Here is a 25,052-nt window from a genome sequence, read left to right on the forward strand (position 1 = left end):
AGTGTGCGTGACATAAATGTAGTGCCTTGGTGAGTCAGGATTTTTTTGAGAATCCTGACTTGGGAGATAACGCGGAAGAGTGCCTCTGCAATACTGCATGCTGAAATATTGTGGAGAGGCACCACTTCTGGATATCATGTTGCATAGTCCACCAGGACTAAAATAAAGCGATATGCCCGTGCTGACCGATCTAATGGCCCAGCGAGATCCATGCCAATTCTCTTGAAGGGGGTCTCAATTAGAGGGAGAGGGTGCAAAGGCACTTTTGGGATGGCTGCTGGATTTACTAGTTGGCATTTGCAGCATGCTGCACACCACCAATGGACATCCCCGCGACTCCCTGGCCAATAGACCCGGGCCATTATTCGGGCTAGTGTTTTATCCTGACCTAAATGTCCGGCCATCGGATTAAAGTGAGCCGCATGGAATACGAGTTCCCTATGGCTCTTTGGGATTAACAACTGGGTTATCTGTTCGCTGGTTTGAGTGTCCTGCATCACTTAGTACAGCCTATCTTTAATAATTGGGAAGTATGGGAAGGAGGATGTAGCATTTGGCTGGAGGGGTTGACCATCGATTACTCTCACTTGGTCCAGTGCATGACGCAGAGTCTTGTCTTGTGTCTGTTCTAATGGGAAATCCTTGAGGGATTCCCTGAGAGAGGGAGGAAGGGTGGACTGCTCCCCACGCCTTGTGGGGAGCAGCCTGATGTGGTGCTGACGTAGATGGCTCTGAGACAGATTCCTCAGTCAATGCCACACTGGAATCCCCCCCCCATAACGTATTACTGCAGGACCCGCCCACTACTACATACTCCATTAAGCCTCTAAACCCCAGCCAATCAGTTCCCAGAATCAGTGGGTGGGTCAGATGCGGGTTAACCACCACCTTTACGGTGGTATGCAAAAGTTTGGGCACCCCTAGTCAAAATTGCTGTTACTGTGAACAGTTAAGCAAGTTGAAGATGAAATGATCTCCAAAAGGCATAAAGTTAAAGATGACTCATTCCCTTTATATTTTAAGCTAAAACTATTTTTTTTATTTTCTTCTTTTACATTTTCAAAATGACAAAAAAGGAAAAGGGCCCAAAGCAAAAGTTTGGGCACCCTGCATGGTTAGTACCTAGTAACACCCTCTTTGGCAAGTATCACAGCTTGTAAACACTTTTTGTAGCCAACTAATAATCTTTCAGTTCTTACCAGGGGATTTTCACACGTGTTCTTGCAAAAGGCTTTCAGTTCTACAAGTTTCTTGGGCTGTCTTGCATGCACTGCTCTTTTGAGATCTATCCACAGATTTTCAATGATGTTTAGGTCAGGGGACTGTGAGGGCCAGGGCAAAACCTTCAGCTTGTGCCTCTTGAGGTATTCCATTGTAGATTTTGAGGTGTGTTTTGGATCATCGTCTTATTGTAGGACCCATCCTCTTTTTAATCCCAACTTTTTTTACAGATGGTGTGATGTTTGCTTCCAGAATTTGCTGGTATTTATTTGAATCCATGCTTCTCTCGACCAATGAAATGTGCCCTGTGCCACTGGCTGCAACACAACCCCAAAGCATGATCGATCCACACCCATGCTTCAGAGTTGGAGAGGTGTTCTTTTCCTGGAATTTGGCACCTTTTTTTCTCCAAACATACCTTTGTACATCGTGGCCAAAAAGTTCTATTTTGATTTCATCAGTCCACAGGACTTGTTTCCAAAATGCATCAGGCTTATTTAGATGTTCATTTGCGAACTTCAGACACTGAATTTTGTGGCTAGGATGCAGGAACGATTTTCTTCTGATGACTCTCCCATGAAGGTCATATTTGTTCAGGTGTCGCTGCATAGTAGAACAGTGCACCACCACTCCAGGGTCTGCTAAATCTTTCTGAAGGTCTTTTGCAGTCAAACAGGGGTTTTTATTTGCCTTTCTAGCAATCCAACGAGTAGTTCTTTCAGAAAGTTTTCTTCATCTTCCAGACCTCACCTTGATCTCCACTGTTTCTGTTAACTGCCATTTCTTAATAACATTATGATCTGAGGAAACAGCTACCTGAAAACACTTTGCTATGTTCTTGTAGCCTTCTCCTGCTTTGTGAGCATATTATTATTTTATTATTTAGAATGTGAGGGAGTTGCTTAGAGGATCCCATGGCTGTTGATTTTAGGGACAAGTTTGAGGAGTCAGAGAATTTATACAGCTTTGAAATCTGCATCATCTGACCTTTCCTAACATAGAATTTGAACAAGCCACAGCTCAATAAGCTAATTAAGGTCTGGAATGTTGGTAAAAGTTACCTGAGAACTCAAATGTATTGGGGTGCCCAAACTTTTGCATGGTGTTCCTTTTCTTTTTTCACTCTCCAATTGTACAAAACAAAAATAACACACGGATCTTGCAGAAAACACTGAAAAGAAATGTGTCGTCTTTACCTTTATGCCTTTTGGTGATCAGTTCATCTTCTGCTCACTTGACTATTCACAGTAACAGACATTTTCAGTAAGGGTGCCCAAACTTTTGCATGCCACTGTACATTATGCCTTTCCCCCTGAAATAGGATGGACTGACACTAGTGAATATTTGTGAACATCCCTGTGCACACACAAAACCTTCACCACTTGTGCTGTCTCCAGTGCCTCACTTTGCACCAGGCTTTGGTGGATTGAGGTCTTATTACAGCCAGAATCCACCAACACGTGGTACATATCCCCTTGAATACTCACTGGTATACGTCACACTCCGGCCCGATCGAGGGTGGTTTCTGGCGCATCGGGGAACCAGACCACAGCTCCCACCTCCATTACAGAGCACTGGCCCTGGAGATGCCTGGATTCCCCACAGCGCCAGCACACCGGCCCAGGCTTCACCTCTGCACGGGTCTGCATGGATTTCCTCTGGGTGATCTGGTTTCCCCCACAGTTCAAAGACATGCAGTTAGGTGAATTGGTGGCCCTAAGTTGCCCATAGGTGTGAATGTGTGAGTGTGCAGAAAGGAACCAACTGCCCTACTGCTGCAATTCTGGCCAAGTCAACCAAACATGGTTTGCCTCAAGCCCGGATTGGGTTCGGCAGTGACTACGATGATTCCTTGTTTGATGCTGCCTGCCTGTTCTTTGAAGAAGCCCTTGTAATTGTGTGTTTGTGTGTGTGAATGTGTTAATACTATTGCAGAGGTATGCTTTGTTCCCAACTTGGGCATTTTTGGTACCAACAAGGCCTTTAGTAATTAGAGATTACTAAAGATCAGAGAACATGCTAGTTGAGATTTCTGAGCTGCTCCTTATTCCTGAAACATCTCATTCTATGATGGGTGACTGAATTGTCCCCTGACAGTGCCATGGGCTGTGTTTTCTTACCTGGTGAAGAATGCTGGATGTCTAAGGTCCTGCTGTTCCCGCTGGGCCACACTGTCTGTTCAGATGGATGGCCTACAGTCACATGGGCTGTGTTAGAAATGCCCAGAGAAGTGGTGAAGCTAAGTTTTATGATTGATAAGTTTGTCCTCTTTCCTTCACAGACTTAAGAATGGTGGTAGGCTGTGACTTTATGATGCTCAATCTTCTGGAGAAATGCAGTGGATGGAGCAAAAAAGGGTGATGCTGAAGTAAATTCATGATGGTCAAGAGAATTTCTGGTGGTCTGGTAGTATTCTGGGCTAGCAATATAGATTTTTAACACGTAATGTATGAAGGTGACTTGCCAAAGCTTGTTGCTGCCTTTATTAGTATTAGTTTAAAGGACGTAAATCAGTGACTGCTCCTCAAGTGGTACAGCTCTGATTGAACTTGAAGTGAAGATGGTCAGCTAAACTGAATAATAAACTAGAGATCAGGATAGAGATGATCAAACGGCATGTTTGGTCATTTTTCATCTTGGTACAATGTGATAGAGTAACTGAGTGGAGAAGTTGGAAACATGTAGACATTCAGAAATTGAAACTTGGGTTGTGTCATCAATCATCGATATGGAGAACAAATAGAGAGATGTGGTTTTAGAAAAAGGAAACCAAATGTAACTTTAGTAAGCTAATATGCTTTTGTAATTCTCTGGTAATTTATCTAGTGTCTAGTTACTATAAAATTTTTTAAATACAAGGATGCAGGTGTCAACACCAGGCATTGCCCAAATGCCCGATTTGCCCGACCGAGATGCTTGGGCAGAAATATTTTAGCGAGTTAGGCCTGTTCGGGCACACCTATTGTCGGCTTCTTTAAGCACAAAAATGATTTTTGAGCGAATAAATTACAAAAAACAAGACATATTAATCAGCATCCTTGCCTCCCCTGTGATCGCCGTTTTGTTTTTTTCTTCCCGATTTGTAACAGCGATTCTGATTGGCTCGCTTCAGGCACGCGTGTGCATTCGTGCTTTTCATCACTACAAGTGGTCGTTGGTGCCCGCTACGTTTTTCTGGGTTGACTTCAGGACGTCCACATATAGACCCCTTGCACTGACGTCATATTTACCTTAGCAATCGTCGCTACCCGATGCCTGGTGGGCAAGCGAACTTTGTTCACACACTGAAGCCAAACAAAGATGTCCGGCGTCTGTTGCTACAAACAGCTAAACTACAGCTAAAAAAGCTCTACTACCGGATTACTTGGATAATCTTAGTCAGAAAGAAGTGAAGGATAGATATACGTGGAAATTAGAGTTTATTAGCGGTTATGATCCGTATAAAATTCCTCAAAACGACTGGAGTGACGGTGCAGATTTGTGGCCTAGTGTTAGCATTACCTACATGTTGGAATATACCTTCTTTTTCCCGAAGAGTCCCAGCACGGAAGAACAGTTTAAAAAAAAACCCTACAAAAGCAAGAAAACCTTCTTTGTGTAAAGACTTTTTCCCCGATGTCAGCTTTTGGGAACAGAATGTTGTAAAAGCCAAAGCATTTACCCTCAAAGGACTCTGACCTGAACTGTGGGCCGGATGGTATTCCTGCCCCTCCATGTCTCGGCAACCTCAAGGACATCTAGTTACACAGCTATTTGCGCTCTATCATTTATAGATTGACGCTTATTATTGTTAAAACAATATCTGAAGCGTTATTTATAAAATAAAATATCTTGCACTAGACTTTCAAACAATGTTGTAAGATTTTATTTTAATTTTATCTAATAGTGGATGGTACAATAATTACAGACACTAACAAAATCAGCACATTTCAGTTGTAGCTATAGTTACCCTACCGTTCAAAAGTTTGGGGTCACCCAGACAATTTTGTGTTTTCCATGAAAAGTCACACTTTTATTTCCCACCATAAGTTGTAAAATGAATAGAAAATATAGTCAAGACATTTTTCTGGCCATTTTGAGCATTTAATCGACCCCACAAATGTGATGCTCCAGAAACTCAATCTGCTCAAAGGAAGGTCAGTTTTATAGCTTCTCTAAAGAGCTCAACTGTTTTCAGCTGTGCTAACATGATTGTACAAGGGTTTTCTAATCATCCATTAGCCTTCTGAGGCAATGAGCAAACACATTGTACCATTAGAACACTGGAGTGAGAGTTGCTGGAAATGGGCCTCTATACACCTATGGAGATATTGCACCAAAAACCACACATTTGCAGCTAGAATAGTCATTTAGCACATTAGCAATGTATAGAGTGGATTTCTGATTAGTTTAAAGTGATCTTCATTGAAAAGAACAGTGCTTTTCTTTCAAAAATAAGGACATTTCAAAGTGACCCCAAACTTTTGAACGGTAGTGTATATAGTAACTATAATCACCCTTGTAACAGTAATTTCAATAAACGGTTAATGTTCAATTCCCTCTTAATTTATTCTCTATTCAAAGGTACACCTGAGTCACACAGGTTGTAACGGACAATAACAATTTTATCCAGAATAGTTTTTCATGCCTTAGTCGATTTATTTTCATTTCACATGCATGCAGCTGTTGTAAAGTTCAGCGTGTTTGTGTAGAACTCTCAGACTGGGGGTTCATTACTACATTCTGGCTCCATGGTGACATTTTGCACAGGACTGGGTTCCTCTGATAACAGAAACAAAGCTTCAGCGCTCTCTGCTCTTAATCTGTTCTTTCAGGATATATTGTGCATGTCACTCCTGGTTGTTTTTTTTTTTTGCTGAGTTATGTCCAAGTTGTTTGAAACCAGTCTGAGTTTTCCATGTCGAATAAGGAAGCTTAGAAAATCAAACACCTTTCATGAAGAAACTTACTCAAATGCGAGCAGAAAAAATAAAACGAGATTCTTAAGCAAACTCTTCCATATTCACTTCCGACTTTCTCATCTCATCTCATTATCTGTAGCCACTTTATCCTGTTCTACAGGGTCGCAGGCAAGCTGGAGCCTATCCCAGCTGACTACAGGCGAAAGGCGGGGTACACCCTGGACAAGTCGCCAGGTCATCACAGGGCTGACACATAGACACAGACAACCATTCACACTCACATTCACACCTACAGTCAATTTAGAGTCACCAGTTAACCTAACCTGCATGTCTTTGGACTGTGGGGGAAACCGGAGCACCCGGAGGAAACCCACGCGGACACGGGGAGAACATGCAAACTCCGCACAGAAAGGCCCTCGCCGGCCACGGGGCTCGAACCCGGACCTTCTTGCTGTGAGGCGACAGCGCTAACCACTACGCCACCGTGCCGCCCCACTTCCGACTTTCTGTTATTTAAAAATACATTTTAAATACAATCACGAATTTCTCTGGGGTTTTCAGGTTGAGCTCCTCTCGTCGTATTCTCTTTAACCACTCATTTCTTCGTGGTTCTTGAAGCATTTGCTTCTCTTTGTTAACATTTTTCTTGATAGCATGGGGACAGTTATACTTTTTATCTATTTCTTGATTTGAACGGCCAAAAACAGTGCAAAAATGAACCATACTGAAGACAGATTAAGCCTTGCTTACGCGAAAGACGGTGCCTGTTTGACCTCCAGGTGTAAATATCGCGTGATGTGTGACGTCGTGTGCAAGGGGTCTATACACGTAAAAAAGCCAGTGGTAAGTACATTCAGTGAATGGAAAGACATGCTTTTGTGTCTCAAATAGTAAGCCACACCCTCTACAGTAAATATATATCATTTACATATTTATCTATGGGATAATTCACTCTATCTTACCCCATTTATCATTTGATATTGGCCCATCATGCATGTGAAGATGAGGAGGACAGGTTGTTTAATTTCCTCCTAAATGCAATGGCAAACTGAATGATAAGACAGTAGTGCAGTACAGACTCCTGTTTCATCATGTTTTTAGTTTTATAATTCATCTTTGCGATATTACTAGTCATGGTTATCAGCAAAACAAAGTGTGTTTTGTGTCCTAAACCCGATATAAAAAGACGTATTACGTACTAGTACTGTATGTAAGTCTTACATATATGATATTGATTTATGTTTCATGTTTTCAGGGCTTGTCTTGTTCTTCTGTTGCAGAAATAAATGTTTTTTTTTTTTTTAAAAACGTGTACTTCTGTTTAAATAACTCAATTATACCCCTAGAAAACACATCAGTATTGCCTTGAACCGTGTACTTGAAAACGTGCCGAAATATTGGAAAATTTTAGGGCAAAAGGAAATTCAAGGCGGGAGGGCGTCAAAAATTTTTTGAGGCCATTTAAGGTGTCAAAAGTTAATGTTGAGGCCTATCAGGCAGTTTTGTATGGTTTGAAAAACACATTTAATCATAATGTGTATTTTGTTTTTATACCTCAGCATTGCATTTCTTATTCTTAGTTGTTTTGTTTTTTTTTCTTTCTTTTTTTAAACGCTTCTTTGCCTTTTCCCAGTGGTGTGTTTACCCAGTTGGAAAAAAAAAAGAGTCTAAATGGAGTCACTTGACCTTCATTAAGTGTTGTTCACACTCATTTAAAGGTGGGCTTTGTTTGGTGACCAGCAAAGTGCCTCGCTCATTTTGCAAATAACTAAGATTTCACAATGTTTCATGTGGAGAGAGAATTGTTCGCTCCTTGTATTGACTCGGCTGCTACTTAGCAAACAGCGCAGCCTCCTGATGCAGTACGTGTCGTGTCGGGGAAATGTTTTCAACGTTGGCAGCTGGTGTGAATTATGATGCCTTATTTTCTTTATACTGTTAGTGCTTCCTGTGTTGTATTACCATCCATTCACAAGTGCATGCATAAAGGATGAAATTGTCCATCTTTTACGTCTGCCTGCTAAAACCGATCTGGTGAACCTGTGATTGTGTGAATAGATAGATTTTGGTACATATGTAAATTAGCGTCTTTCCACCTTGGTCGATAAGACACACCGCAAGAGCCAGTGTTCACTAGTCTGGCTAACGCGACTTCAAAGCTCTGCGAGCATTTGGTCTGGCAAAGATATTAAGCCCAACCGTTTCCCAAAGTGTGTGGTTGACCCGCCTCCCTGAAATGCCTCAGTTTGCTACTGGTCGAAGCCAGAAAAGGCTGTGACAAAGCTTAAACCAATCACATCACTCTTTCCTCTGACGTATGTGACGCGACGGGGCTAACTGGTAGATTAAACTCTTACCGAAGCCTGTCGGGAGCAAGGCGAAAACGTCCTTCCTTTCAATAAAGACCTCCAGGGCTGCTCTTTGCTCCGTTTTCAATGAGAACTTGCTCCATGTTCGTAATGTTTCTAGTGAATGAAGCGCTTCCGGCATAGATTCTGTAAACAATCTATGGCTTCCGGTCGCAGTTCTACTACGTCACTGCCTTGAACACGCCTCTACCCAGGGCCGTTGGAGATGCTCAAAGTTGATTGGCTCCCGATTTTTCGGGAGCTTGGAAGAGCTGTAGATAGCTTGCCTGGCCAGACTACTGTAAGCTCGCAACAGGCCCTCGTGTTGCGTCACGCTTAGGATGGGCGGGTCCAGGCTAAGTGTTCACCAGTTTACGCACCATAACTAAATAAAATGAGAAATGACCCACCTTTCTCTCCAGGACTTTAAATAGTCATTAAACAAGATGTACAGTAGAACCTGCAGGTTTTACGTCATCTTATACACTACCGTTCAAAAGTTTGGGGTCACCCAGACAATTTTGTGTTTTCCATGAAAAGTCACACTTTTATTTCCCACCATAAGTTGTAAAATGAATAGAAAATATAGTCGAGACATTTTTCTGGCCATTTTGAGCATTTAATCGACCCCACAAATGTGATGCTCCAGAAACTCAATCTGCTCAAAGGAAGGTCAGTTTTATAGCTTCTCTAAAGAGCTCAACTGTTTTCAGCTGTGCTAACATGATTGTACAAGGGTTTTCTAATCATCCATTAGCCTTCTGAGGCAATGAGCAAACACATTGTACCATTAGAACACTGGAGTGAGAGTTGCTGGAAATGGGCCTCTATACACCTATGTAGATATTGCACCAAAAACCAGACATTTGCAGCTAGAATAGTCATTTACCACATTAGCAATGGATAGAGTGGATTTCTGATTAGTTTAAAGTGATCTTCATTGAAAAGAACAGTGCTTTTCTTTCAAAAATAAGGACATTTCAAAGTGACCCCAAACTTTTGAACGGTAGTGTATTTTCTACTTTATATCTTATTAAAAATCTTTATAAAAGTCGTACTTATTTCCCCCCGACAGCTGGGCGAGTTGTTTGTGAGCTTTGAGGAGAAGCCACAGGGGGCAGCGTCTCTCGCTCAGGTCCACAGGGCCGTCTTGGCTAACGGCGCCACAGTGGCAGTCAAAGTGCAGCATCCGAAGGTTCAGGCTCAGGGCTCCAAGGACATCATGGTGATGGAGGTGAGTGCTGTGCGAGAGCAGAGCAAGAGCTGACTAATTCACCCTCTCTGTCACTGTCACACACTCACATACACACCTCCTGAGATCCAGGTCTTATTCACTGCACATTAGTATTTAAGTAATGGACCCCATCACTCACATGTTGCTTTTATTCTTTGGTTGTTATTGTAAATAGTCATTGAAGCGTAACCATGCAATTTCATTTGTCTTACTGAACTCCTGATCACTTCATTAAATTCAGTATCATCTATGTGTATGTAATTGCTTTATAAATGCAACCAATATCCTTTTCATGCTGTTTTATCATTCAGTATTTTGGCTTTTTCCCTGACTCTGAATCCCTTAAACCTCCAGGAGCCATCAGTAATTCTCCATTCCGATATTCCTATAGCTTTACTGAAGATACAAATACATGTATATTTCCGATGAATAACCTTATAATACTTTCCCTTGATTTTTGGAAGTTTATCTCAATGCTCTTAAGTACATTTCGGATAGATTTTGTTGTATTTTTTCCATGAAAGTAACTTTCATGTATGAAGGATAATAGTTGACTCGTTAAAAATGATTAGTTGTGCTATACAAATAAATCACGATGGATATTTAACAGTTATTCCGCAAAATCGAATCGTACTTGAGCTGATAGCCGACGAGGCGCTGTAAACCATGTATGATGAGATCGAGTGGAATAACTTTTTTATTCTATCCACATTCACTGGATGTTGAGAAACAGAGCATTTTCATTTTCTGCAAATTCGATAAATAAAAACTTTATACAAAACGTCCGACAAAATAATTTCCGCTTAGAATGTAAACAAACCGGCGAAATGACAGCAGCAATTTGTGAAGAATGCTAGCATCATAATAATTCTTGAAAAAAAAAGATACGTTCTTACCATCAAATACTTTAATTCCATATTTTGTTGCTTTTTTTGTATTTTTTGGGGTTTTGTTTTCGAGTAGAGTTTTTATTTCATCCTCGGTTGGTTCAGCAACACACTCCGCCATTTTGTTTTTCTCTACTCAGGGTATAGAGGGCTACCGCATGTCGTCACCGCGCCGCGAGATTTTGTTAGGCGCCATATTGGAAGACCAAGTATATGCACTCACAATATAAAACAAAGTACGAGCGAGAGTAAAGTTACACGATGGATGATAATTCGGGTTATGTGAGTACATTACCAGCTGCAGAAAGGGCACGGTATGTGGAGAAACTGGCTGTGATTGATGGGTTTGACCCATATGATAAGACTCGCGGCAAGGGAGAATGGAAACATGAGGACCGGACACCAATTCTGCCATCTGTTTGCTACCCAGACATTGTAAACTATTTGTTGTTTACACCCAGTGCCTACACTGCTGATGACTTGAAAGCCTACAAAGGGCTACAGGCTTACAATTATGTTGTTAGTGGCTTGGTTCGTGATATTACAGCTGTTATTAAGAATAACCTACACATAGTTATGGCCAAGGTAATCTTGTTGATATTTATCTTTTAATAATATATCTTTTCAGTTGAAAAATTAATACTTTTTGTTACTATTAAGGTATCCATAATTTAGGTTAATTTATCCAAATTATACATATGTATTTATGATATATGCCTACACAACAACTATGCTTTATTTATATAATAGGAGGGAGAGCAAGCCCCAAACCATCCTAAATTATTATTATTATTATTATTATTATTATTATTATTATTATTATTATTAAATTGTAGAAGTCTGGGAGGCTTGCTCCTCATACAGTTATCAACTTGGGGCCAATTTAGCATGTTTTAAATCTGAATTTCTTGCGTTTGCTTACCTCAAAGTGTCCGCAGATCATGCACAGACTTATCCATTATATCCACAGTTTTTTGCCAAGTCTCACACAGGTTTCTTTCAAGTCTACTGTTGGGCCAATAAATCATAAATAAAACAGCTCAGATTTGTTTGTTTAAGTCGCTTGCCACTCCACTTTATTCTCGTGGGTTCACATACCGCTGCCGTTATTATCCCCTAATCACGAGTTTGTTGGTCTTCCAAAACGGCGCAGGGTCTGTTTACTTCCGGTTTCAGGTGACGTCAGTGAAATCCCTCTATATGAGCTGATAGCCTGGTAGTAGAGTAGCCAATCAGAGCGTGCGATTGCTCATATCCAGTGAATGTGGATAGAATAAAATTGGATATTTTTGCTCTAGTTATAATAAATGAAGTAAAAACATGCAGACGCATGGAGGAAAATATCTTCTGATTTGTAATGTTTTCAGTTGTCAATTAAAACAATAAAACTATATTTTATAGTTTATAAATGAAGGTAAACTCTTGAGAAACATATCGATAAAATTATGATCTTTCAGACTTGTAGTGCTTTTAATTGCTCTGTTTTAGATTTTCCCCTCATTCTCATCTCATTATCTCTAGCCGCTTTATCCTGTTCTACAGGGTCGCAGGCAAGCTGGAGCCTATCCCAGCTGACTACGGGCGAAAGGCGGGGTACACCCTGGACAAGTCGCCAGGTCATCACAGGGCTGACACATAGACACAGACAACCATTCATACTCACATTCACACCTACGGTCAATTTAGAGTCACCAGTTAACCTAACCTGCATGTCTTTGGACTGTGGGGGAAACCGGAGCACCCGGAGGAAACCCACGCGGACACGGGGAGAACATGCAAACTCCACACAGAAAGGCCCTCGCCGGCCACGGGGCTCGAACCCGGACCTTCTTGCTGTGAGGCGACAGCGCTAACCACTACACCACCGTGCCGCCCCTGTTTTAGATTTTTTTCAATATAATGTTTTTATGAACAACTTTCATAGTTGCACAATATTTAAATAAATAAAAAAAACAGCAGTTCGTTAATAAAAATATATTTTTGGAATTCATCCCAACTCACCTAGCTTCACATCCATCCATCCATCCATCCATCCATCCATCCATCCATCTATCTATCTATCTATCTATCTATCTATCTATCTAAATTAAAGCAAATTTAATGAACAGAGTTTCATTAAGCATATATCTATAATTGGCAGAGATTTAATCAAATATGTTTTAACTTCATTTAGTAATTATAATTTAAATCTACAGAAGCAAAGAGGAATTCAGATTTTTACTTTTAGGTTGGAGTGCGGGCGGCACGGTGGTGTAGTGGTTAGCGCTGTTGCCTCACAGCAAGAAGGTCCTGGGTTCGAGCCCCGTGGCCGGCGAGGGCCTTTCTGTGCGGAGTTTGCATGTTGTCCCCGTGTCCACGTGGGTTTCCTCCGGGTGCTCCGGTTTCCCCCACAGTCCAAAGACATGCAGGTTAGGTTAACTGGTGACTCTAAATTGAGCGTAGGTGTGAATGTGAGTGTGAATGGTTGTCTGTGTCTATGTGTCAACCCTGCGATGACCTGGCGACTTGTCCAGGGTGTACCCCGCCTTTCACCCGTAGTCAGCTGGGATAGGCTCCAGCTTGCCTGCGACCCTGTAGAACAGGATAAAGCGGCTAGAGATGACGAGACGAGGTTGGAGTGCAACGTGCATTTTTAAATTTGTCATGTATTGTTTCTTGAAACACAATGCAGTGTGAAACATTTCCCTGGATGACTCAGTGATTCCTGTGGAAACATCTTTTGTTTGCTACAATTCTGTTGCTTACTGAAGTTACGTTGTGTGTATGTTTGTGTGTGTGTGTGTGTGTGTGTGTGTAGTTCCTCCTGCAGGTGGTTCATTGGCTCTTTCCAGACTTTGCGTTCATGTGGCTGGTAGAAGAGGCGAAACGAAACATGCCTCTTGAGCTCGACTTCCTCAACGAGGGACGAAACGCTGAGAAAGTCGCCCACATGCTCAGGCACTTCGACTTCCTCAAGGTTTGCACAACACACTCATATACACATACGGATCAAAGATTAAAGATCTCCAGTTTAGGTGGAGCATTTATGATTTTTGACTTGTTGCTATGACGATATGGGAAACACCTGGAAATGACAATTTTCTGCTTTAAAAAAAAAGCAAATTAATTGAATTAGACCTCTAACTTGTGATCTGACTGGTTGAGAGGTAAAAAAAAAAAAAATAGTGTTTGATGTTACTCTATGTGCATCTTTGACCTTTTTTTGGGGGGAAAAAACACCCAACTCTGTCAGTTTCAAAAGAAAAAAAAAGGAAAAATAAAATCAGGATTCCTTTTGACATTTAAACAAAACAAATTTATTTTTTTTTTAATTTCATTGCGGGGCGGCACGGTGGTGTAGTGGTTAGCGCTGTCGCCTCACAGCAAGAAGGTCCGGGTGCGAGCCCCGTGGCCGGCGAGGGCCTTTCTGTGTGGAGTTTGCATGTTCTCCCCGTGTCCGCGTGGGTTTCCTCCGGGTGCTCCGGTTTCCCCCACAGTCCAAAGACATGCAGGTTAGGTTAACTGGTGACTCTAAATTGACCGTAGGTGTGAATGTGAGTGTGAATGGTTGTCTGTGTCTATGTGTCAGCCCTGTGATGACCTGGCGACTTGTCCAGGGTGTACCCCGCCTTTCGCCCATAGTCAGTTGGGATAGGCTCCAGCTTGCCTGCGACCCTGTAGAACAGGATAAAGCGGCTAGAGATAATGAGATGAGATGAGATTTCATTGCTTTCGAATATGTTGCTGAATCATAAAATATAAGAGCCAATCAGGTTCCAGTATGCAAATACAATCCACAGAAGACTGTTTTTAACTATGCCATGAGTTAATAAAAAAAAAAAAAAATGGTACTGCTTTTATAAAATAAATTGAAGCTGAATATTTCACTGGAAAATTCATTCATCTCATCTCATTATCTCTAGCCGCTTTATCCTTCTACAGGGTCGCAGGCAAGCTGGAGCCTATCCCAGCTGACTACGGGCGAAAGGCGGGGTACACCCTGGACAAGTCGCCAGGTCATCACAGGGCTGACACATAGACACAGACAGCCATTCACACTCACATTCACACCTACGGTCAATTTAGAGTCACCAGTTAACCTAACCTGCATGTCTTTGGACTGTGGGGGAAACCGGAGCACCCGGAGGAAACCCACGTGGACACGGGGAGAACATGCAAACTCCGCACAGAAAGGCCCTCGCCGGCCACGAGGCTCGAACCCGGACCTTCTTGCTGTGAGGCGACAGCGCTAACCACTACACCACCGTGCCGCCCTCACTGGAAAATTGCTTTTTAAAAGTATTTTTACATCATAAAATATAAACTCCAATCTGATTCCAGTATGCAAATACAACCCCGTAGCACTGCTTTGAGTAGGGCTTGGAATATTTCTCATTTGCATCTAATTTGCATTTACACAGAATGACAGTATATCATTTCATGATGATGGTGATTCAAGTGAGCGGACTTTTTCCATGCCTGCTTATTGTCTTTCGACATTTGTTCGTGTGAGTGACTCATCCAAAACTGATTATTAAACATCAAAACGCATGCCGAGTTTGTATTGTCGTGAATGTTTAATTCGACTCACCAGCTCCACTTCAGTCTCCTCATGATTGGAGTCAGAGATGTTGGAGACTTGCCATGGTTTTTCCATTAAAGCAGCTCGATACATGCGGTCTAAACTACAGCCTCTGTTGATTGGATTGTGTAAAGACGGCGCTCTGACTTTCCAAGACGGTTCTTTGAGGTCCCGTCCAACAGCCTCATTATTCATTTATAGTTCTAGTACAATTGAATAAAAAAAATCAATAGTGTTTTGTTTAATCCACCCCTGTGGACGTGTCCGCTTCCTGATTCATTGCTTTTGCTTACTGTTCTTGTAAGCGGAGATTGTGGGGTTTTTTTTTTTCTCTTCAGAATTCTAGCATCTTTTATTTCTGTTTTCTGATGTATGACGATGTTACGGATCTCTCACTTCAGGCAGCGTTGCTTTTTATCAGGTCGATGTTAAATATTTTCTCTGGAGTAAATTTGTATTTGGGCGATGGGTTTACATTCTCTCCGGGTTCTTTTCACACAGTGAATTAAACTTCAGTGTATTTGAGTTATTTCTCATTCAAAGTGTGAGCAGTTATTTGTATAAACCTCTATTGTCAAAAGCACTTTATGAAGTACATAATTTATCATAATAACTGCCAAATGCTCTCCCAGAGGCCTGGCTTATCCCTAATAAATAACAGAGGTATATTATTGGCTCATCGGGAGTCTACAGATATTACTTCTGACATCAGAAAGTGGGTATTGTATCAGAAATAAACCCGTAAATTTTTTTTAAACTGTTTTAATATGCACTATACCACTGCACACATGAATCCTGGATTCTGATTGGTCAAAAGGTGTTGATTAGAACCTTCGGTTTCTCTAACAGCAGCTCCGACAGAAGTGCAGCTACAAATCACAGGTTTATATTAATGCGCGCTGATTGATTTTTATCCCCCGCTGGCTGAAAAGCCTGAAGGGGGATTATGTCATGGCAATGTCCGTCCATCTGTCTGTCCCGGAAAGGGTACTCACCTTCTGAAATCAACTCCTCTCACAATTTTTGGAGGAATTTCACAAAACTTGACAGGATCCTTTGTTATATGTCGGTGATACGGATATTGTAATTTCGTTCAATTCAGTCGCGTTTTACCAGACTTATGGCAGAGTTGCCAGCGTGGGATATTGTGCTCTCAGAGCACTCTTGTTCAAATTATCATTTGAAAAGTGTGTAAGTATGTGCAGGCTTTCCGTGACAGGATGTTTATTTCATACTTAAGTAAGGAGTCTCCAGTGTCAGCGTTTTGTTATGGTCAGAGGTAAAGCTGGAATGTTACGACTTTTATTTTTGGATATCGTCAGGATGGAGGCGTTTACACTTCTGTGCTTTTTTTGTGACATGGTGGGGGTTTTTTGAGAGAGAGGAAAGACAGGCTGGTGAGGAAACAACTATTTTTATTCTATCCACATTCACTGGATATGAGCAATGGCACGCTCTGATTGGCTACTCTACTACTAGGATATCAGCTCATATACCGTGAGTAGAGAAAAACAAAATGGTGGCTTTGTTATCAAATATTTAAAAGAAACAGAAATAGCTAAAAGAATATAGTCCCCTCCCCCCAATAGCTCCTGTTCCACACTCCAGCCCAGTCGGTGGTGGTAATGCACCTTTAAGTTGGTTTGCCAACAGCCAAAAAAACCCTAAAGAAGAAGAAGAAAACCCCGAAAATACAAAAAAAAAGCAACAAAATATGGAACGAAAGTATAGAGTGCTTCGAGGTCAGCGCGAACCCAGCGGCAGCCATATTGGAAGTCAAAGCGCACTGTGTCAGTGCATTGTTGTTGTTCAGCGAAGCAAAAAGGGGTGACAATGCCGAATACGTGCATCATTGTTGGCTGTAGTAGCCGGGGGGAAAAGGGTGGCAAAAGCTTCCACAGACTCCCTAAAGTCGTGACTAACCAGGGAATTGCAGCACAGGAGAAAAGCGAGCGGAGGAGACGACAGTGGCTGGCTGCCATCAACCGATCAAATTTAGGACAACTGGACTGTATCCGGATTTGTTCTGATCACTTTGTGACAGGTAGGTTATATTGTCTTGAATTTCATAGTTACTAAAATAGTTATTTTAATTTCATAGTTACCGGTAGCATCCAGTATGCCGGCTGTTGTGTGACCGTCGTTCTTTCCCTCAGTCTCGTGCCCGCTTCAACATAAAACAACAGGGAAGCAACATGGGAGCAACATTCCCCAAGTCCAGCAATGCAGTTGCAATGTGCACACAAAATAGCATGTCTCTTGTCAACTATTATCCAGGGGTGTAGACTAGGCTGGGACAGTCTCTGCGAGTGTAACACTTTCCCTCTGATCACTTTTGTCTCTCCGTCTTCAGCAGTAAACACCGACACATCGCGGACCCAACCGGACACAAATCTATCGTATGCTTCCATGCTCTTGTAGTTCTGGAAATCCTTTAGTTCACAAAATGGACTTGGGTGAAACACTCGATAGTTCACAAGATCTATGTATGTTAAATGCAGCAACAAGCTGGGGTCAGCTTTCCATTCCTTCTCACTAACAGTGTATGGATCTACATTCCCAATGAAACGTACCTTCTCAGCATAACGCTCCCGTGCCTGCTTATCCAAACTTTCACAGTAGTGCTCCATCACTTCAGATGTCTAAGTTCTTTAAAAAATCCAAGCTTCTAAGCCCTCTAACGCGGAAACGAATCGCTAAATGTGTACTCTATGATGTGTACTCTACGAGCGCTCTGGCGCGAGTGACTTCCAAGATGGCCGCGCACGCACAGTGTTACTATTTTTAGCATCATCTCGGAGCACTCTATTTGATGGTAAGAACATATCTTTTTTCTATTTTTCAAGAATTATTATAATGGTATTTTTTCACAAATTGCTACTGTCATGTCTCCGGTTTGTTTACATTCTAAGAGGAAATTATTTTGTCAGACATTTTGTATAAAGTTTTTATTTATCAAATTTGCAAAAAAAAAAAATGCTCCGTTTCTCAAAATCCATTGACTGTGGATAGAATAAAACAGTTATTCCACTCAATCTCATCATGCATGGCTTATAGCCAACTCGGTGCTACATGCCTCATCAGCTATCAGCTCATGTACGACTCGATATCGTGGAATAACTATTAAATAGCTGCTATAACGTATTCGACTTAATTAGCGCCCCTGCCCCTTTCAGCGCACCCCGACTTTTTTGACAGCATCAACTAAGTCAAGTCACTGACAAAAGAAAAAAAAAGGTCTCTTACCTTATTGACTGTTGTATAAATTCCTCAGCCTTTTCACAAATAGTTCTTTGCTGATAAATTGGAAGAAGCATTCTGCTTCCAGTCCACCAGCTAATACAACCCTGATTCCAAAAAAGTTGGGACAAAGTACAAATTGTAAATAAAAACGGAATGCAATGATGTGGAAGTTTCAAAATTCCCTATTTTATTCAGAATAGAACATAGATGACATATCAAATGTTTAAACTGAGAAAATGTATCATTTAAAGAGAAAAATGAGGTGATTTTAAATTTCATGACAACAACACATCTCAAAAAAGTTGGGACAAGGCCATGTTTCCCACTGTGAGACATCCCCTTTTCTCTTTACAACAGTCTGTAAACATCTGGGGACTGAGGAGACAAGTTGCTCAAGTTTAGGGATAGGAATGTTAACCCATTCGTGTCTAATATAGGATTCTAGTTGCTCAATTGTCTTAGGTCTTTTTTGTCGTATCTTCCATTTTATGATGCGCCAAATGTTTTCTATGGGTGAAAGATCTGGACTGCAGGCTGGCCAGTTCAGTACCCGGACCCTTCTTCTACGCAGCCATGATGCTGTAATTGATGCAGTATGTGGTTTGGCATTGTCATGTTGGAAAATGCAAGGTCTTCCCTGAAAGAGACGTCGTCTGGATGGGAGCATATGTTGCTCTAGAACCTGGATATACCTTTCAGCATTGATGGTGTCTTTCCAGATGTGTAAGCTGCCCATGCCACACGCACTAATGCAACCCCATACCATCAGAGATGCAGGCTTCTGAACTGAGCGCTGATAACAACTTGGGTCGTCCTTCTCCTCTTTAGTCCGAAAGACACGGCGTCCCTGATTTCCATAAAGAACTTCAAATTTTGATTCGTCTGACCACAGAACAGTTTTCCACTTTGCCACAGTCCATTTTAAATGAGCCTTGGCCCAGAGAAGACGTCTGCACTTCTGGGTCGTGTTTAGATACGGCTTCTTCTTTGAACTATAGACTTTTAGCTGGCAACGGTGGATGGCACGGTGAATTGTGTTCACAGATAATGTTCTCTGGAAATATTCCTGAGCCCATTTTGTGATTTCCAATACAGAAGCATGCCTGTATGTGATGCAGTGCCGTCTAAGGGTCCGAAGATCACGGGCACCCAGTATGGTTTTCCGGCCTTGACCCTTACGCACAGAGATTCTTCCAGATTCTCTGAATCTTTTGATGATATTATGCACTGTAGATGATGAGATGTTCAAACTCTTTGTAATTTTACACTGTCGAACTCCTTTCTGATATTGCTCCGCTATTTGTCGGCGCAGAATTAGGGGGATTGGTGATCCTCTTCCCATCTTTACTTCTGAGAGCCGCTGCCACTCCAAGATGCTCTTTTTATACCCAGTCATGTTAATGACCTATTGCCAGTTGACCTAATGAGTTGCAATTTGGTCCTCCAGCTGCTCCTTTTTTGTACCTTTAACTTTTCCATCTTCTTGTTGCCCCTGTCCCAACTTTTTTGAGATGTGTTGCTGTCATGAAATTTCAAATGAGCCAGTATTTGCCATGAAACTTCAAAATGTCTCACTTTCGACATTTGATATGTTGTCTATGTTCTACTGTGAATACAATATCAGTTTTTGAGATTTGTAAATTATTGCATTCCGTTTTTATTTACAATTTGTACTTTGTCCCAACTTTTTTGGAATCGGGGTTGTATTTGTCAGAAGTAATGACACGTAATTTCCCTGAGGTTTTCCAGAAAGAAATACGCGATCTTGCTCAGTTCTCTTGGAATGCGGCCTACGGTTTTATCATCGTTCATAACAGCCACGTGAGGGTTATCTTCAATTGATATCTCCAAAGTCTGGCCAACTTCTGGGGTCCAAACACTTCTATACACGTGGTAACCCCTCGCTGTGCTTGCCACTTCGAAGATCGCCATTGCGAGACTGACATCATTTCACCTGCTTCCCTGTTGCTAGTGATTTCAGCCATTCCAAGTTATAAAAGGGGGAAACGGGCCTGACGGATGTTATATATTTCCATCAGAGATAATAGGAATAGTTTTCCTGAAATTATAGCGATTACAGACTTGATTGTGTGAAGACCTGTTAACTTTTTGAAGAGAAAAACAAAGTGTTAAAAGAAAAACTTTCAAACGACACACCCCCTTTCAACTTCTGACATGGAATAACCCAATCAGATCGATTCCGCATCCCTTATCTCTCCCCATCCAACGGTTTGTAATCGCAGATTCAGAATTTAAACAGATCTAGATCTACAATACACGTACTCGTACCAATGGATAATAAGCTATTGTCAATAATATTTGTAAGTTCAAATGCCTGAGGTAGTGCTATCTCAGTCCCTATTTCGTGCACCCTGGAATGGCCGTATGATGTTTTCTAAGCGCCCTGTGCGCTAATTAGGTGGAATACGGTAACATAAGTGAGAACTATGGAAATTCAACAGTATGAACTAGAAATACATCGAAAAATAATCAACTGTGCGTGAATTAACTCTAATGAATAAAAATGCTTTTGAAACCGAGATCATCTGTGTAAGGATCTGCACTGAGTTCCCCAACCACAATAAGCTTGATCAAGGTTTTTTTTTTTTTTGTGTCTCAGACGAAACGTTTTTGACAAAGTTCTCAGCAGTGGAGGCTGTAAAGAGAAATGCAGAGTCACTGTGAGGTGTGTGTGTGTGTGTGTGTGTGTGTGTGTGTGTGTGTGTGTGTGTGTGTGTGTGTGTGTGTGAGGAGATGAATGTCAGACGAAGGTCAGCCTGGTGTCAGCTGGAGTGATGTAAGAGCAGATCAGTGGCGTTAGTGGTGGACAATAACTTCACAGCCTGCTGATCACACCTCATCACCTCGCTGGCCTGCTCCACGCAGAAACTCCAATGCACACAGTCTCTACAACTAAATGCTTCCCCCCCCCCCGTTTTCTTGTCCTTGTTTTCCTCACTCGCAGTAATTTATTTATTTATTAATTCATTTTAATTTAGTGAGACTCTTTATTGGTAAGAACACTGCTAGAGAATGTAGTGCAAAGGAAAAAAATGACCGTGACTATATTTTTTATAGAAATGGAGTCGCGAAGTAGGCATATAAGGTGAAAATTCAATCCAAATTGTTTGAAACTGGTCTCATTGAATTCAGAATTGAATGCAGAACAACATACTTTTTGCAGAATTAAAATATGCTTAGGCAGCACAGTGGTGTAGTGGTTAGTGCTGTCGCCTCACAGCAAGAAGCAGGGATGTGATTTTTCCGCGAATTCGCGGAATTCCGCTTTTTTCACCTCAAAACTTGAAAAAAAAAGTTTCCGATTTTTCCCTCAAATCCACATTCGTATCCTATTCGTTCCGACTTTGTTTGAAAGATGGCAGCCTCGGATTTGCATCTTTACGCCTCGATCACGGAGGCTGCCATCTTTCAACTCTTTGTTTGAAGCGAGCGCATTCATTGGTTGTTACAGAGCGGTGGGCCAATCATGTACCTCGTTTCATCTCATTGACGTAATTACGTCATTTACGCAATTACGTCATTGAGATGAAACGAGGTACGTGATTGGCCCATCGCTCTGTAACAACCAATGAACGCGCTTGTTAGATAGCTGTACGTAAGCTCGCTTCAAACAGAGTTGAAAGATGGCAGCCTCCATGATCGAGCGTAAAGATGCAAATCGAGTTAAAGAAATCGACAGAATAGTGAAAAACAAGTCCCGCTGGGAATGGTTGGAGAAAGAGGTTGCTACAGACGTTGGACATGAGACTGTGAGACATTTGTTCAGCGATTTCGTTCTTTAGGGAGAGGGCAGAGGTCTCTGGCTGTCAAGTTTGGGGATACTGGGACCTCCCCTGCCCGAGCTACGAGCGTCCAAAGTCGGGCTGGAGCCCGGGATAGAAATGAAACCTAAGCGGAGCGCCGCGGCTCACCTCGGGGCAAATTACGTCCCAGGGCGCGGGGCTAGCGGGCCCTGCCGCGCTGGTTCTTTGGGGTGTGTGTGTGTGTGAGTGAGTGAGAGAGAGTGAGTGAGAGTGTGTGTGTGTGTGCGAGTGAGAGAGAGTGCGAGTGAGAGTGCGCGCGCGCGAGTGAGAGAGCGCGCGAGTGAGTAAGAGAGAGAGAGAGAGTGCGCGCGAGTGAGAGAGCGCGAGAGAGAGTGCGTGCGCGCGCGAGCGAGCGAGAGAGAGAGTGTGTGCGCGCGCGAGTGAGAGAGAGAGTGAGCGAGAGTGTGTGTGTGTGTGTGTGTGTGTCAGAGTTGCATGTTGACCATTAAATTGGCTTGAATTTGTTAATCATGACAAGTTTTTTCTTGTGTGTTTGCTTGCCATTTTAGTACAATTTTTAAGTCAGAAAACTCCAAAACCCAGGAGCTTCGGGGGGCTTCCCCCCTTGTCCCCCCACCAGGGTGCTGCCCTGGACCAGCTGGGGGCCTGCGGCCCCCAGACCCCCGGCTAAAATTTTCAGATAATTTCACCAGCCCCAAATCACATCCCTGAAGAAGGTCCGGGTTCGAGCCCCATGGCCGGTGAGGGCCTTTCTGTGCGGAGTTTCATGTTGTCCGCGTGGGTTTCCTCCGGGTGCTCCGGTTTCCCCCACAGTCCAAAGACATGCAGGTTAGGTTAACTGGTGACTCTAAATTGAGCGTAGGTGTGAATGTGAGTGTGAATGGTTGTCTGTGTCTATGTGTCAGCCCTGTGATGACCTGGCGACTTGTCCAGGGTGTACCCCGCCTCTCGCCCGTAGTCAGCTGGGATAGGCTCCAGCTTGCCTGCGACCCTGTAGAACAGGATAAAGCGGCTACAGATAATGAGATGAGAATGAAAATATGCTTATCCGTTCTTGAGATATTACAAATCAAAGATTGAAAAGATCATGGCTGATGCCTGTGCTCCTCGCTATGGACTGCAGTGAGCTCGTTGCTCTTTAACATCAGGGTTGTCCAGCGCTCTCTGCGGCAGTGCTTTTGTGCTCGCTTTGTGGATCCATGGCGCGGTGTTCCGGGCGGTGCTGCCTGGTGGCATCACAGTGGCTGTGCAGGTGATGTGAGACATACTTTCGTGCGCCTTCTGATGGGACTGTGGGTAGCTACACCATTGGAATTCCATCCTTACCCTCTTTTGGTGGATTTTTTTTTTTTTGTAATTGTAAAGCAACCTTGGGTGTGAGAAAGGCACTATATAAGTTGAAATTATTATTATTATTATTATTATTATTATTATTATTATTATTTAACTTGGGTATCAAAAGGGCAGACATGCTCATAGACCACAGTGGGTTTAATGGGAGAAATGTACAGGTTTTTTTTTTTTTTTTTATTAAAGAACATCATCTTTTCAAGGATGTGGCAGACTGAATGTCTTGACAACGAATGGTATAAAATCAACCCTGCCATCAAAAAACACTTTTATTCTCATTTCAAACTAGACATGATCCAGTGGTGTATACCAGGCATCATATTGGTCATTCGAGACTCACCCATGTTTTTTTATTAAACGGTGAAGTACTACCATGACCGCTAGTTGGCCTAGTGGTTAGTGTGTCTGCCTCTCGATCGGGAGATCGCAAGTTCTACTCATGGTCGGGTACCTACTGCCATCTGGCAAGGCACGGTACAATACAGCTGCGAGTGGGGAGTCAAACTCTGGCGGTTACCAGAGGACTAGCCCCCCCTGCTGTAACCCTAGCTATGTAATAGACGAGAGACTGAGGGCTACGGAAATGGAGATCGGCACCGCCCTGTGCACCACATGGTGTGGGAATGGACCTTGAAGTACCACCATCATCAAACACATGGCGGCACGATGGTGTAGCGGTTATTATTGTTGCCTCACAGCAAGAAGGTTGCAGGTTTGAACCTCACAGCCAACGAGGGCCTTTGTGTGTGGAGTTTGCATGTTCTCCCTGTGTCTGTGTGGGTTTTCTCCGACAGTCCAAAGATATGCAGTTAGTTTAACTGGTTCCGCTAAATTGTCCATTGATCACGCTTGGAGAGAGATGGGCTCTGCCAAGTTTAAAATGCCCTAGACATACCAGTACATTTCAACACCAATGGACTGTTAAAATGTCATCAGTGGTGCCCTTACAGCCCTTGCTGGCTATGGGGAAAAGAAGAAGACGACCACCATCATGCCATTTCTGTCGGATCTCTGACAGTTGAGCATATTTTTATACCCCCGCTCTGAAAGACGGGGGTTATACTGGTTTACCTCTGTCCGTCTGTCCGTCCGTATCTCCGTCTGTCTGAAACGCCCTTTTTCTCAGCAGCCACAAATTATATCCACTTGGTACTTGGTACCAAACTTCAGCTTGGGGTTCTCTACCGTGTAGACCGTTTTCAGGTCTGTTGCACATCGACTTCCTGTTTACCAACTGAATGTATTTACGAAACATACAGGGTGGATTTTGACGCTATTTCAAGAAGCAAAATGCTATTTCAAAATGACCGTTTATCAGGATGCTATTTGAAATCCCTGGGAAGAACACTGCTCTTTACTGTACTTATTTGTTTCAGGGTTAATTATTTGTTGAAGTCAGCATTCATAATAAGTGTCCTATTCCTTCGATTGCTTGCATTGTGATATAAGCGAGAGCGGGGGTATACATAAGTAAGCAGTAGCTCACGGTTGAGCTTGTACTTTCTTGTTCCAGTCTAAATGC

General features: G+C 42.4%; 1 protein-coding gene across 4 annotated transcripts in view; it reads left to right on the plus strand.

The window, feature by feature from the left end:
• The window catches only part of adck1 (aarF domain containing kinase 1), a 418,902-nt gene that overhangs the window by 238,024 nt on the left and 155,826 nt on the right, over positions 1 to 25,052 (plus strand). For all 4 annotated transcript variants that reach the window (XM_060932941.1, XM_060932943.1, XM_060932940.1 and 1 more), the window contains 2 exons: positions 9,546 to 9,704; positions 13,389 to 13,547. In XM_060932941.1, coding sequence (XP_060788924.1) covers positions 9,546 to 9,704; positions 13,389 to 13,547 — 318 coding nt within the window. The remainder of the gene's footprint in view (positions 1 to 9,545; positions 9,705 to 13,388; positions 13,548 to 25,052) is intronic.

This window comes from Neoarius graeffei, chromosome 11, assembly GCF_027579695.1.
Source record: "Neoarius graeffei isolate fNeoGra1 chromosome 11, fNeoGra1.pri, whole genome shotgun sequence".
Classification (NCBI taxonomy): Eukaryota; Metazoa; Chordata; class Actinopteri; order Siluriformes; family Ariidae; genus Neoarius; species Neoarius graeffei.